This window comes from Haliotis rubra, unplaced genomic scaffold (genome assembly GCF_003918875.1).
Source record: "Haliotis rubra isolate DU_JTF1 unplaced genomic scaffold, ASM391887v1 Scf336, whole genome shotgun sequence".
NCBI classification, from domain to species: domain Eukaryota; kingdom Metazoa; phylum Mollusca; class Gastropoda; order Lepetellida; family Haliotidae; genus Haliotis; species Haliotis rubra.
The window spans coordinates 1101438-1118132 of record NW_025767009.1 but is presented as its reverse complement, the minus strand read 5'-3'; the positions used below and the strand labels follow the sequence as shown (position 1 = coordinate 1118132).

The following is a 16695-nucleotide window of genomic DNA, read 5'->3' as shown; positions in this document are numbered from 1 at the left end:
TAACTTAGGTTCAGCATTATTCCTTACACTGTTACAAAAGCTGAAACGAGTAACACTGTGCCTAAGTTTACTTGGACTGAAACAAAATCTGATATTATTGGCGAAGTTCCACGCCGTCAGGCATGCTTACGTCTAAGTCCCCGATCTTGAACAATCTATAGCTGTCCAGGTCGGTCGCAACTTAGGAGTAAATGCACTGGAGAACGTTGGGGAAGAGATATTACCATGCAATTCTATCTTGTGTGACATGAACTAGTGCACGTTCTGGGATTTGTATGAACGTAAAAACCAATCATAATTCATAATGATCAAGAAAAAACAGCAACCCTCTCACGCATGGAGCTGTACGACATGTGTTGGTGTGAATGTAACATTCTCGGCATTTAGAATGAATGTATTGCCGACTACCATGAGCTGGGCAACCATCTGAAAGTGGTACATCGGTATTTAGACATACTGCGCGTGAACGCCATAGCTCAACGTTCTATGATAAGGTCTCTCATATTCCGGGATGCTGGTTGACATGCATGGGAATAAAATCCTGAATAGTAACGAGTGTGGTGTGGTGAGTTGATTGGGTGTACGGATCATATTCCATGTGATGCTGTGAATGTTCTCCCACAGCATCTCTAGTCCATCACGGCTCCAACTTCCCCAGTCAAGGAGGCTCAGTATAGAGCATCAGGGTGGAAACATTTCAATTCTCAGGCTGTGTACCTTTAAACTATAATCTACCGACAGACGTTGGATTATTAAGAACCCATATAATATTGCATGAACGTGTCAAGCCACCTCAGTGCTGTACTTGCAGCCGTGTAGGAAAAGCGTCCGTCATCTGAGAACAGATAGAAAAACAAGATTGCTAAGATTTCACTGCAGTGCAGTGCTAAAAGTTGGCTATTCCAAAGTTATAACTAGGCTACTTCCGTAACATTCTGTTTGTTTTTTGTTTAACGCCGCACTCAGCAATATCCAAGCTATATGGCGGCGGTCTGTAAACAATCGAGTCTGGACCAGACAATCCAGTGATCAACATCATGAGCATCAATCTACGCAATTGGGATACGATGACATGTGTCAACCATGTCAGCGAGCCTGTCGCATTTTATGACAAGCATGGGATGCTGAAGACCAATTCATAGGTCGGGTCTCTGAGAACTGAAATGTTCAACCAAGTCAAGAGCCTGACCAGCCTTCCCCTTAGTCGCCTCTTACCACATGTATGGGTTGCTGAAGCCCGGATCTTATGGTTGATTCAATTCATAGTGCTAAAACTTGTCTACTCTTATAGTAATAAAGTTGGCTACTTTCAGAGCTACAGGATGACAAGTTTCATGAAAATAAAAGTTTATTACTGTTTCATAATACTAGAGATTGACTATTTTTAGTGCTGAAGGTTGTCTACTTTCATAGTTCTAAAGGTTGACTACTCTCATAGTACTAAAGGTTGACTACTTTCATAGTTCTAAAGGTTGATTACTTTCATAGTACTAAAGGTTGACTTTCATAGTACTAAAGGTTGACTACTTCCATAGTACTAAAGGTTGACAACTTTCATAGCTCTAAAAGTTGACTATTTTCATAGTACTAAAGGTTGACTACTTTCATAGTACTAAAGGTTGACTACTTTCATAGTACTAAAGGTTGACTACTTTCATAGTTCTAAAGATTGACTACTTTCCTAGTACTAAAGGTTGACTACTTTCATAGTACTAAAGGTTGACTACTTTCATAGTACTAAAGGTTGACTTTCATAGTACTAAAGGTTAACTACTTTCATAGAACTAAAGGTTGACTACTTTCATAGCTCTAAAAGTTCACTATTTTCATAGTACTAAAGGTTGACTACTTTCATAGTTCTAAAGGTTGACTTTCATAGTACTAAAGGTTGACTACTTTCCTATTAGTACTAAAGGTTGACTAATAAAGGTTGACTACTTTCATAGTACTAAAGGTTGACTTTCATAGAACTAAAGGTTGACTACTTTCCTAGTACTAAAGGTTGACTACTTTCATAGTACTAAAGGTTGACTTTCATAGTACTAAAGGTTGACTACTTTCATAGTACTAAAGGTTGACTACTCTCATAGTACTAAAGGTTGACTGCTTTCATAGTACTAAAGGTTGACTTTCATAGAACTAAAGGTTGATTACGTTCATAGTACTAAAGGTTGACTACTAGGTTGACTACTTTCATAGTACTAAAGGTTGACTACTAGGTTGACTACTTCATTGTACTAAAGGTTGACTACTTTCATAGTACTAAAGGTTGACTACTTTCATAGTACTAAAGATTGACTACTTTCATAGTACTAAAGGTTGACTTCTTTCATAGTTCTGAAGTTGGTGAGTCAATAACAAATGTTACAATTTTGTGAACTATGATGACCTCCTCTACTGATAACTGACATGCACAAACGGATCTACCACATTTGTCAGACCTGCAGCTTTACCTTCCATCCTAGGTGTTGTTGTACAAAACAGAACACGACCACATTAAGTCTATGTTAAGGCATGGGTGTTGTGCTCACCTTAGCACTAACATTGCTTTGTAACTAGGGGTGTCACGATACACCAATCTCACGATACGATACGTATCACGATTTTAAGGTCACGATACGATACGTATCGCGATACATAATTTTCGAGCCTTTTCATAGCATTACCTTACCCGACGCAACGTACGCGCTCGCTGATTGGTCCATCAAAATAGTCAAGCCAATCTCAAAAGCTGTTAGTTTCAAACCTATTTTTTAAGTAAAGCTAGCTACATCTATTTATCTGAGAGGTCTCGTATAATTTTACTATCAAGACTTAGAAGGAGATGGATATAGCATAAAAATTTGAATCGATAAAGTTTTAAAATAGGAATCGATACACGCATCAGCAAGTATGTATCGGCAGATCGTGTCAATCAGTAAAATGTATCGATGTATCGATACATTTGCGTATCGCGACACCCCTATTTGTAACAGATCTTTTTGTTCAGAGTCCTAGCATCTATTTCTCGTACCAGTGTGAAACATAAATGCTTCTCCTTGACAGCATTTTCCATGTTCAAAACTGCCCTCAAGACTATCTCTTCAAACAGGTTTCAGTCTACTTTTCTTCCCTCTCTCCACTTTGAGCATGATACTGAGCATTGGAAAGGGCAATACATGGCTCGATTTAAGCATTTAGAACTTGCACTGGTGCAACCTGAAACTGCTAATTGCAAACTCTTATGTACATCAGTTGAACCCAGTACTTGTTAATATTTTGCTGTTCAAAGAAGACAGACTTCAGTTGGAAAACTATTCTCTTCCACAGAGGTTACTCCTGTCATATCTTCCGTACTGAACCTCTGTTCTATCACAGCCCTTCGTATGGTGTGAGTGGTTTGGAGGCAATCAGATTTGGTTGTGCAATCAGCGGCGTTTGTTTTCCAAAAGTGATCATTCATAGAGGCCTCGGTAATTTCTGTACGCTTCGAAAAAATAACTTTCTTTCCCCGCGCCGTCATAGCTGCTTTCTTCTAGCCAGAACTCAGTCATGTTATGAAGGCGGATCGAGGCGTCTCCATAAGCCATCGTGAACAACGGACAAGCTAGCTATTAAGCGCTCTTGTGTAAAACATCCAACACAAGTCCCCCGCAGATGGGGATATTTCAGGCCCCACATTTGCTTGTGTTAGTCAAGTTGAAGTCGATGTAACATGTGTTCTGATTGGATAGAAAGAAGCGCTATAATTGTGGTTATGCGATCTTTTTGCCGCTAGGGGATTTTGCATTTAGAACCCGGAAATATGGTCGTATTAGAACAGAGGTTCGTAGGAAGATATGACAAGTAACCTCTGTGGGAAGAGAATGCTGGAAAACAGAATGATGACAAACTGACTTGGAACAGTGACTGATTGTTGTAGGAACAGTGACTGATTGTTGTAGGAACAGTGACTGATTGTTGTAGGAACAGTGACTGATTGTTGTAGGAACAGTGACTGATTGTTGTAGGAACAGTGACTGAAGGAGTTGCTGTTCATGAAAGTTCAGGAAGTAAGAAACTAAAGATTTCTTTTGTTATAATACTGTTCTAAACCGTCTTTACCAAAATTCAAGCATTATACAAGATTTTATAGTAAGCAGCAGGTGCAACCTGGTTTTTTTTGTGTTTGGTGATTGCCTTAGGTTGCACTGAGTGCAAGTAGGTTTCAATTCCTTAAATCCACCCCTGCAATTCAAATTGATTGTTATTACTATTTGCATTACAATTCTCCATCTAATACACTACTCTTATTCCATAACCAAATGTAAGCAATGTTTCCCACTTTTATTTACAAATATATACACATAATTACATAATTCATACATATCAGTATGTACATACATACACAGATGGTGAAATAGAAATATACAAAGAAGTATTTGTACATGTACAATGTACACAGGTGCCCAACAAACCAGAGGTTCTCCTCCCAAGATCCTACAGTTAAATACTCTGAATAATTAAAAAAACAGACACACACAAATAACAGAACAGGCACAGATAGTGCTTAATGATAGCAGTAACTATGTCATATGTCAGGTAAATAGTATTTCTGTAATAATTTCTAAATTAAACATTGCGATCACTGTACATACCAGATTCACAAGTCCAAGCATATATTACATTAGAAACGAAGAGCTGAAATACCTGTGGTTATTTTTATAAACATGCAGGTAAAAAATCTATTGACATGGTCTGATTTATGAATGCAAAGATTCAGGATTTGTTTCAAAATACAAAATTAAACAAAAAAGACAAAACACACCTGGTCTGTGGCATGGTAAATGTTTTCAAAAACACTTGTCAAAACCTAATTTCTTCAATCATTTCTAACTGGCTGAGCAAATGCTGATAGGGCATGATATATTTTAACTGAATCAGTTAAGCTAATCCCTTCAAAAATATCCCATGCTACTTTTATTACAAAAACTTCCAACATAAGGTATCAATTTCCTTCCTCCATCAAACAGAGACAGCTTGCCTGCAAACCTTATGAAAAAAAGCTGTGGTCTGAAAGTCAATAGATTTCCATTTTTCAGCCCCTGATAAGACAGAATGTACTCAAGTGTTTCTCCACTCATACAAATCAATGTTGCAGCACACTCTAAGCTACAGCAAGAACAGCCTGACACGGAGAACGTTAAATAATCTTATATTATCACATGGATGAAAAGCTGCTGTCTGGAATCCAGAAGTCTGATGGGTAAAGATCAATAGTTGATACATGATATATTGCCAACTCTACTCAGAGTACCATAGACATTTTTACATAACACTCAATAGATATAAGTCATAACTCACCAGATGTTGGCAATCTGCTACCATGTAACACAGTATATGGAAATTCCCTCATTATAGTGCAACCCTCATAACACTTAGTGGTAACCAAGTAAACACCCAGTTAGACACAGTAGACACTTCCTCCAGGGTATATTGTCTCACACTGTCGTAGTTGGGGACAGGGGTCATGTTCAGCAGAACTGGCTATAATACAGTCCCCTGAAGCAGTCAGTGTGGGATTATATATTGTATTTCTTTATCCCACATTCAAGCATAAACAGATAAATAGATAGTGTCTTCTCAACATGATGATGGTGTGAACCACACTGTAATGACATATCCCCAGCAGAAACAGCTCTGCTTTATTCCTTTGACACATTTCAACAGCGAAATGTTCATCAACATGATCAAGAACACCCTGGTCTCTCCGTCGACCTGTGAGACCATATCAATCACAGGGCAACAGGTGATGCCTCCATTCTTGAAATCAACATCCTCTGAGGAAACATCTGTGATATTGACAATTCCACCAGTGACCAGCTCCTGGGAGTCATGGTTACAGTTTTTCATGATATTGATATCAGGGTCAATGGAGTATCCCACAAGTCTGTAGAGTTTGCATAAAGCAGTTTCCAATGGTCACGGTTGAGGGTGAGCCTACATTACCCGATTGCGATAGAAGCTACACAACCCCCAGCTGAAGTTCCACTGAAAGATGAGGGACAGGATGTACACGACCACCATGCCTGTGATGGGATATAGTAACGTCCGAGTGTTCTTCAAGAAAGGCAATGCTGAAAAGGGATCATAATCTTCATCAATAACACATTCCAATTTAGATATTCCTGTCTTTCAGTAAGTAGCATATTCTTGTTGTAACCCTAATTTTAATACTTAGAGATTTAGGCGGTTCAGGGACTAGATTAAGATACTAATGTAGAACATCTCAAGGATGCCCACTTTGTCCACAGATAGAGAAATCCAACTTTCTAACAATAAATACAATTCAAGATGAAAGTTGAAACATTCTTGTACAATATGTTGTTTTTCCATGCGGACATATTACATATTTTTGGTAGGAAAACATCTTACATGAAACTGGAGGAATGGTATTGGCTTTTAAATATTTGTTCCAGTTGTGATTCTTCACACAATTAACAAACAGCCAAAATCTTTGCTATAGTCTTCACCTAAATATGGCATCAAAAGCACATGACATGAACCAAAATACAAAATCCCCTATTTCATTAAGACAAAGACAAAAACAATATGATTAAGAAGATTTGTTGTCTGACACATCATCAATTTTAGGGTTTGTTTGTTGTTTAACGCAGTACTCGGCAACCTTCCACTATGTCGACGGTCTGTAATCAAGTCTGGACCAGACAATCCAATGATCAACAGCACATCAAAGTTAGGAATTGAAATGTTGAACACCCCCTTCCCAGCATACTCCCATAACACTGAAGCTGAAAATACAAACGTTTCCATCCATTCCCTGCCCTTCTCTCTAAACATGTTTAATAAGACTGTATCACCACAGCAGTTATGCAGCTATTTGATACCACAAAGCACTACAAACTTAGTCTGTATCTGATAACTTGCCTGAACATATTTCTCAGGATCATTTTCAGCAAATCTAAGTGGCCTACTGATATTACAAGCTGAGGCTCTAAATGTGTGGCGGAAATCAGAGAGCACTCTTTGAATTTCTCCTGACAGGATTATAAGGATGCATCAATCAGTTTCAACTTAACACAAACCACAGCCTTCTCTACCAACTGTACTGTTTGGTTCCAATAAATTAAACCAGGCTGAGTTCTAATCTAGAACTGGTGGTGGTTCTGCCTCTACACCAAGTGTCTCCACGAAATTGCACTCTATCACACAACAAATTGGCTGTCATGCCCATAGATGGTTGAAAAGCGTCGACTTACCACTGTATCCAAGAAATGTTATGTAGATGTAGTAGCCAATAGCTATAAGCCACAACGTGTTGCCGAAGAAACAGGATATGAAATATTCTTGGTTGATGAAATCTGAAATGAAAGTTAAATAATGAGAATATAACATAACACATTCAAGTGCAGGAACAGCGCAAACATATGGACTATCTGAAGACAGCAGCAGCAGCTTAACAGAATCGTGCGTGCGTGCGTGCGTGAGTGCGTGCGTGCGTGCGTGCGTGCGTGCGTGTGTGTAATCGCGTCATTTTTCAACTTTAACATTTTTGATGATTTGTTACTGTAAGTCCATACCGAAAGGTATCAGAATTTTGCAAAGTTGTGTTTTGCGTTGCATGTGACCTTTAAATCAATGATAATCACACAATAATATATTTCTTGTTTTATGTCTTTTGATTGAAAAATCAATTATGTCCAGCAATCAGCCTGCTCACAGGAGAAGTCTCAATACAGCACCAGGTACTGTACACATCGTGAAGAAACCCCAGGTTGTCCGTCACAATATTTTTTCACAATTCTATTTTACCATAGGTCACAGGACTCTATTGTGTGGGTATATGCTCATACTATCAGTCTCGTTCACAAGGGGAAATCTTGATTTCATAACATTCTGAGGCAACAGTGATATGGCAAAATAAAAAAATGTTGTGGTTCCGATTACCCAACCAACCCTTGAATTCTGGTGCCGACCCTACATTTTTAAAGCGGACTGAATAAAATAAGCTTTCAGATACCATTGTTTTTTTCCGCCACCGACAGATATTGGTAATTCTGATGGAGAAAGTCGATATGATGGCCGCAAGCTTGATTGAATAAACAATTACACATTGATACAGAAGTTACTCACGATGCAGCAGTGGCAGCTGGAAGAAATGCAGGATGAGAAGTAGAGGGAAGAAAGCGTTGAGGTGGACATCAAACGCATAGCCCCACTCAACATCCTGCCCTCTAGGGGGTGCTGTGATCATGTAGCGGTTGGTCAAAAACCTGGAGGGAAGGCAACAAGCTTAGCATTTAGAACATAGTTATGATTCATGTCACTGACATCAACGCCTTTTCAAGTTTTTCTCAAGGCTCCATCCAAAACTTCAAGTCTACGCCAAATATATATTTTCCACATGAATTGCATAAATTGCATCACGCTATGTGGCACCACCATGCCATTTGCATACAAGGAAATGCAGGCCTTAACTCCAGTTTCGATACAGATTGAGGCAATTGCAAATCTAAAACAATATGGCTGATTGTCAAAAGGGAGATAACTATGGCTTAGAACAACAAATAAATAAGGGACATTCATAATTTATGGTTGTGTGTGTGTGTGTGTGTGTGTGTGGGTGTGTGTGTGTGTGTAGGTTGGTGATGATTTTTTATGGAGAAGCATGTAAAATGTTAATGACCCCCAAGTTTATGTACAAAGTAAGTGTGTCACCTACAAAACCAATGCCCTCCCTCCCATACTTTTTAAGCATACTTCTTTAATATTTCTATGTACAAAATTGATGACTCCCTCTACTCACTCTCTCTCCACTGAACACAAACCTCCAGAGGTCAAAAGAGGTCACCAATAAAATCATCATCAGTGGATTCATTGGCAGCCCTACTGTACACTACACCACACCACACACCAAGCTACAATTTTAATTACTTTACCAAAAACTGCCTATCTCCCTCTTAATCTTATGTCCCAGGAGTAGTTTTGTACACTTAAGTAAATCCTGTGGGACCCTCAGATTTTAATCCTACCAATGAACCATGATGTATCTTTTGGTGTTACACAGTGTACTCACCATAGCAGGGTTGCAATAACCAGTCCAACTCCAATGCAGTCCAAGAACACTACCCACAGGAAGAACTTGATGAAAGCCACTACACTGAGTCCCAGCACAGCAACAAAACCAACAGATGATGCTGGAAAAGCATCACATACAGATGACCTCTTTGCTACTTACTATACAAGGTATAATGCATATACTTGGATTTACAAAGTACCGCATTTTGCTAATCAAAACATCGCTCTTTTGGGCTGTCAATTTGCTGTTCTTGAACATGTTGGGGCTTAACATTTTTTTAAAATATCACTGGTTTAAAAATGCTGAAATAATAACAGGGCTGTAATCAATTAGATCCAGCTGTACTTGTCTCATAGTATAATGGCCTACCTAGTAGCCAGAAGCTGAGTAAAACAAGGAAGGCAGGATCATCCCTGGCCCACTGATCTTTTGTATCTGAAAGAAATGTAATGTCAGTAATAGGAGGGCTGAGTATCTTTAAAAATATTCTTTACATGTTAAACATGTGTTGCCAATTATCAAAATGTATTTCTTTAAACTATATATTTGCATATATTCATAGATATCCTAACATTAACTGTTTATGATTACATTCACTGAAATGAAACCATTGATGCGTCATCATCTTCAGCATGAATATTGCATATGTTTTACTTCTATTTAGCCTCTGAACTGCCCTTGATAAATCCCTGTATTACCTAACACCAAAATAGTTTGAAACTAATACTTACGTTTCCTATATTGGAAATTCCGATACCTGTAATTAATAACAGATAAACTTGGTAAAATATACAATCATAGTAATAAACATGATAAAGATAAGATAATCTTAAACATGATGCAACTGATGTAAGCACTCATATAATCTTCATAATCACTAATCCCATAATAATATATACCAAAATCTTTATGATAAGGAATGCAACATTTTGGAGTTCAAGTTTACTCCTTTGTCAACTGACGAAAGAGTAAGCATATACCCCGGAAAGCCTGTGCTCCTCACAATGAAGAAGTTAAGGTCCTTAACTTTATCTCCCTTAAAAACAGACTATATTGACAACCATGGGCATATGGTGTTCTCAATCACTGACATGACTAACCATCCCTTGAGGTAGATGAAAGTCCAACTTTCAGTGGACATATTCTCAGTAACCTGGAGCCTTTCACAGATAAGGAGGTCAAATCACTGGTAATGGGAGCTAAGGCTACAACATGTGAATCTGATCCAATGCCAACCAAACTTGTTGTGAAACACCTGGACTTGCTCATTCCTATAATCACTGAGATTGTGAACAAGAGCCTACAATTAGGTGTATTTCCAGAAGCTTTTAAGAAATCCTTTGTTCGACCACTACTCAAAAAGCACGACCTTGAGGAGTCTGAGCTAAAATAACTTCTGTCCAGTATCCAATTTAGCTTTCCTCTCCAAAATCCTGGAGATGGCTGTCAGTGTCAGGCTGAAGAACCATCTGACAAGGTGTGACCTAGTGGACAAGTACCAGTCTGCATACTGGGAACATCACAACACTGAGACCCCTCTCATACATGTCAGTGATATCCTGAGACAAATTGTGGATAGAGGGGATTTGATACTCCTAGATCTATCATCGCCCTTTGACACTATAGATCACAGTGTCCAGCTACAGGTCCTCAAAACTAGATATGAAATCTCTGGGAACAGCCCTCCAGTGGATTGTGTCCTATCTCCATAACAGATGCCAATGTGTGGCCATCGGGAACAAGACATCAGACAGCGTTACCGTACCACACAGTGTGCCACAAGGCTCCGTACTGGGTCCACTGTTGTTTGTTGTGTACACTGGTCCAGTTGCTGACAGCATCTCAACTCACAATCTGCAGCACCATTCATATGCAGATGACAACAAACTCATCAAGGCAATTTCTTGCAAAAATCCCTCTGACGGTCTAGCTGGAATTTCTGACTGTACAAGACACATCAAATCTTGGATGACAGATTATATGCTGAAACTAAATGACACCAAGACCAAAGCTCTTCTGATTGGATCCAAACAACCGCTGTCGAAAATCCCTACCAGATCTGTGACAATAGCTGATGCTGTCGTCCCTATCTGTTCCACTGCAACAGATCTGGGTATTGTCCTCGACTCATCACTTTCCATGGAAGCTCAAGTCTCTCAGATTTGGAAAACCTGCCACTTTCACCTTCGTCCCATCAGTAACATCCGTCCCTATCTCTCAGTGGATGCTACCCATGCCTTGGTCAGAGCCCTCATAACCTCAAGATTGGATAATTGCAACAGTGTATTGTTTGGCATTCCTCAGAAACTCTGTGACAGACTCCAGAAAATCCCAAACACTTCTGCCCACATCATTTATCGTCTCCCTAAATGCTGCCATATCAAGCCAGTACTGAAGGAGCTTCACTGGTTGCCCATGAAAGCCAGAATTGAGCATAAGATACTGTGTCTGACCTACAAAGCCAAGCATGGTCTTGCTCCCCAGTACTTGTCTAATATGTTGTCATCATACTCCAGTTCACGCAATCTTCGTTCCAACAGCCAGGATCTGCTCACTGTGCCTTCCTTCAGACTGAAAACTTTTGGACAGCGTTCTTCCACCTATGCAGCCCCTACTCTCTGGAACTCTCTTCCTTATGACCTCAAAACTATTGACAATTTCGACTTATTCAAGTCCAAACTTAAAACCTACTTCTTCCAGCAGTATCTCCCTTAATGTGCTCTAGTATTACTTCTGTACATACGTACATACAGTCAAATCCCGAATATTCGAATATTATGCATAACTCGAAGTACCTGTTGGTCCCGACCATTCCCTGTTATAGTTGTCATCATTTGAATACTGGTTACACGAATTCGTCTCATAAATACACATGATGACTCGAAAAGGAAATTTGGTCCCATGAGATTCAAACAACAGTAATCTTGTATACATAAGCCGAAGTCAGTCAATGAGAAGATAATTGGCATAGCTAACTGATCCAATTAATAAACCAGTGCGGCTCGCAACTTTCCGCTATTGTCGGGTGAGTTCAAAAGGCAGATTAGTGATTTTACGGAAACGGAAGAATTAGCACATGACATTGAGTTAACTCAATCAAATCGGTTGCGTTATATAGCAGCTTTCATTCGGTTATTACTATTCATGATCTGTATATCATGGCGGAGGAATTTCTCGAGTCAGTCCCAGGTACAAACAATGAACATTTTTCCCACTTGGCAAGCGTCTGCGAATTTGTGGATAAATGTAAGGGAAATTCACAGAAACAAACAATAATGTCAGACTTTTTCCAGAAGTGAGTTCGTCTTTTTGTAGTAACAAGATTCAAGATGGCGCCATGTATATCTATCGACTGCCGATAGATTTTGTTCATAGATTTTAAGAGGTATTTTGTATTTCATTGTACTAGTATTGAAATGTGTTCTCATTTATATACTGTTTGTTTCCATTATCTATGTCACCTAATGTATTGTTGTGCTATATTTTAATATCATGTGCTGAATAAAGGAATTGTTCAATATTCGATCATCATTTTTTTTTCTACCCTCATCATAGACATACCTATGTCTCGAATACATCGATAAGTCAAATTTATTACTTGGTCCCCAGCGATTCGACTCATCGGGATTTGACTGTACTTGACTCTGTAGCGCCTTGAGCATGCCTGTTGAGGTGGATTGGGCGCACATATAAATATGCATTATTATTATTATCCCTTCAGCAAGTTCAGTAAGGATATATGATTTGCTACTCATGCTAATATACTGTGATGCTCTGCATTTGCCTACCTGAATACAGACATATGAACATAATCTGACAAGTAAATATAGAAAAAATAGAACTTTTTTCAACAACTTACACTTTTTGTGGGGATGAAAACAGAAACACCATTTGCCAGAAAGCATATTCAAAGTCCATTTGACGAAACTTGAACAAGCGTCGGAAATATTTTCGTCTCTTTGCAGTCGCTGTCAGTCTAGCCTCTGACTTGGAGGGTCCACTGAAGCCGTTTCCATAGCTACTGAGAGGTGAGGAGGGAGGGGACCCCGTGGGGGATACTGGAGGAGACATCTTTGTGTACGACATGTTTGCCAATGATCCTGAAAACAGATACAAAATGTGTAATATGAAGGCGTTGAAGACACAGTGAGTGAGTTTGGTTTTACACAGCTTTTACTTAGCATATTCCAGCAATATCATGGTGGGGGGACACCAAGAATGGGAAACAAACCTGTGTCTTCAACACGACGTGCAAATGCTTTAACCACTAGGCTACCCCTCAAGACATCAGGGGGCTAGAACAAACAGTGTAAGTTCTTGCAGAGATACAAATCAGAAGGTGTGTCTAAGAAATCATCCTCTGTCATAATTGTTTAACCATAGATGAATGTTGAGCCTTTTCCAACTCAATTTGATTTTTTGGTGGCTGAGGAACTGAACACTTCCAGAGACGCCAACCCCAGAGTGTTACAAATAGTAGTTTCAAGGATAAGAATTAGTAGTTTGACAATGAAATTAGTAGTTAACTAAATACTTAAAATCATGATGGATTTCTGAGAAAGATAACATGACATTGACACCAATCAAGAGTGAAGCTGTATTTTCACATACCTCCAGCAGCAGATCTCCAAATTATCAGCATTACCATTTCTTCTTGTAATCTCTTAATAGTCTTATTGACGAAAATGTATTTAATCGACGAAAATATATATTTTAGTCTACATATCCGATTTTAGTGAATTTTCTTCAAATTTCATAGAATTTCTACTAAATTCGAGTGCAATCATATTTGAGGCTAAAATTCGTAGCGACTATGATAAAATCGTAGAGATTGGCATCTCTGATGTTATGCTTAGAATCTCTTTCTTTGGTTCAAAAGATGAAAACCCTTTCTTGCAATTGGAGCGGACTTTACACTTCCTTTAAAACTAGATTGTAGAGCTTCACAACCATCTTCTTAGTTACCAAAATAACTCAAGAATATAACCCCACATGATATTTGTTGTATACAAGAACATCTAAATCAAAACTGTCCATAAGCATCCATGTATGACAAGAAAGGGAATGAACACAGCTGGAGGTCAGATGAACAACCTGGGCAGGTATCATGTTCTGCATGAGCTTCCAGTGATGTCATATACCAGTAATTGGTGCTGGGGTGGTGTGGTGAGTCACTGAGTGTGTGTGTGTAGGTGAGCTGTTCACAGAGATTGAAAACTTTGTTCCATGTCATTTCCACTCCCCAGGTCGAAAGAGAACAAGAAAACATTCCCTACATGAGGTGGGATATTTTTTCTAATTTCACTTTCCCTATAAAATACAGATTCCAGTACTTTTTGGTTGACTTGAACCCACACTATTCATAGCATCAGCAGTCTTACATGGCAACAGCTCCATAAAATTCTAAAATTGTTTGAAAAAGGCTGTAGACATGTAATGATGCAGAGTGAACAATAAGACTGACTAAAGGCTAAAGTGCCATTTTGTAGTATAGTGGGACTCTCTATTATCGCGGCACGCGAAAACATCAGGAAAGCATCAGCTGTTTACATATGCAAATTATGTAAATATATTCATCGCTCTTGAAAAAGTCATTTATTTCATTGGAATGTCATGTCTAATCGTAGAAATATTAAAGCATTCATTTTTTCAGCAAGTTCTAGAACATTTTGAAACTAGAATGACCCCTACTGCCATTACATCTAGCACGAATCAAAACTTACTTTGTCTTACTTCCGTGCTAAAAATATAACAGGAAGTGACGTATTATGCAACTTCACTCTACACACAGCAGCAACTTGTATGGTACGTTTTAAGGCGGAAAAACAATATTTTGCAACATTATTGTTACCTTGTATCCAAATGAATAGAAGTTTCAGACGTTTGGGTTAAAAACATGATGTTATTACTAATGTGAATGAAATTCCGAAATATTTTTTAATGATCAAACTATTTAGATTTATTTCTTGTCTTAGTAAACGTTTAACAGTGTCATCTGCTTGTACAGCATGCCATAGTAAGAAAATAGCAATACCGCAATAACAGAGAGTTGCTTCAATTTCCGGGTCAAACGAGACAATCAGAATTGCCGCAATGGTATTAAAGGAGTTGTGACTATGTGTCACATTATTTGAGACAGAAATGATGATTTAACATCAGTCAACTGAAAATATATATAAAATGCTAAATGTCAGTACCCGTTTATAATCCCGATGGCGACAACATTAACTACCGCGATAATAGAGGGTCCCATGATATGTTGTGTTATGTACACTAACCAATGCAGCTGGATATATATTGTCATAATTTAAAAAACATCATTGTGCTATCTACACAAAACCAGACTAAGACAAAACATAATATAGAGACAGAAGGGTTACCATTTCACATTAAGGCAAGTAAATTATTTTTGCAAACTTTAATTATGTGGGTAAAAAGGCTTTAGTGCTGCTCATAGACATAACTTTGTGCTTATATCCAAATAATCCCAACAAGACTATACATGCTAAAAGGCATGAGCTATATTGCCTGTCGACAATTTAAGATTTAACAGGCAAGGTTCAGGATTAACAGGCAAGGTTCAGTGCTTTACCAATACTTTTTAAAGTCATACAGATTCCATGTGTTCTAACTGATGTTGCTCAGTAGAAAGAATCTTCATTGCTGACAAATTTTGAAAATGTCTGATTACCATATATGAAATGCTTAAAATGTCATATTGATCTGCATCTAAATTAATGTATTATTCATAACATAATTAATAAGACCACACTAAGACTAGGGATAAAGCATATCCTTTTCTTTGATTTACCACATTTCTCAATCTGAGGACCACAAACTCTTCAGGAAATTACTGCAATGCCTATAGCCATGATAACATAACGTGGAGGATGTGTTAACGAGTAATTTTACATTATTGCATAGATTATAGCAGAAAAATTCCTCTAAAATTAAGACAATGATATGAAAATAAATACAAATTTTGGAACAAAATAACATTATCTTTCCGATTGGCATTATAAGGAAAATATGATATGTCAAAACGTGAGACTGAGAATGTTTGAGATAAACATGATAAATGTGCACCAAAGCTGAGAATCTTAACTGTCCAGGTTGTTTGTGAGATGGTTTGTCAGACGAATTTTCTGGATTTTGCTTCCATTTCTATCTGACATGTATAATCAATGAAGTTTTTGTCACTGAGCGACCTGTTTTCTTCAGCAATGTAAGTGGCGTTGGACGCAGTGACGTTCCAAGGGAATCTTCGAAATGTATTAATGCGGGGATCTGACAGACCTTCACAAAAATTAATGAAGCAGTAAAAAAACTATTAGCACCAGAAGTAGCTGAAGCGCAACATATATTACAAGGGAACAGGATTTTGACGAAATCATAACAAGCCACGTCGTCAACACATAATTCATCAAAATTATTACATGACCCAGAGCATAATCATGTCGGAACAATTGTATACTTACACCAGATTAAAATAAACGTTCTGCTTCCCAACAAGTCTGTATTAAAGCCAGTGTAAATGCATCGTTATGATAAGTGTCACTTCTCACAACTTTGCAGGAACAACAAAGCGGAAGTTGATACAACTCCTAGTTTGAGCAGTGCGCATGCTCAGTCATCCC

General features: G+C 38.3%; 1 protein-coding gene across 1 annotated transcript; it reads right to left on the bottom strand.

The window, feature by feature from the left end:
- Positions 1–4291: 4291 nt before the first annotated feature.
- Positions 4292–16667, bottom strand: LOC124284412 (protein unc-50 homolog). Its single transcript, XM_046720500.1, has 8 exons — positions 16537–16667; positions 12918–13158; positions 9790–9815; positions 9428–9493; positions 9056–9176; positions 8113–8252; positions 7239–7340; positions 4292–6095 (listed from the first exon to the last, which is right to left on the bottom strand). The coding sequence occupies exons 2-8, from the start codon at positions 13142–13144 to the stop codon at positions 5959–5961; spliced, it is 819 nt and encodes a 272-aa protein (XP_046576456.1). The 5' UTR covers positions 13145–13158; positions 16537–16667; the 3' UTR covers positions 4292–5958.
- Between the last annotated feature and the right edge of the window lie 28 nt (positions 16668–16695).

Coding starts and splice junctions, on each gene's coding strand:
- LOC124284412 (XM_046720500.1), bottom strand. CDS start 13,144: ATGTCGTACACAAAGATGTCTCCTCCAGTATCCCCCACGGGGTCCCCT. Junction 9,494..9,789: donor GAATTTCCAATATAGGAAAC/GTAAGTATTAGT, acceptor CATTTCTTTCAG/ATACAAAAGATCAGTGGGCC. Junction 7,341..8,112: donor CCAGCTGCCACTGCTGCATC/GTGAGTAACTTC, acceptor CTTTCATTTCAG/ATTTCATCAACCAAGAATAT.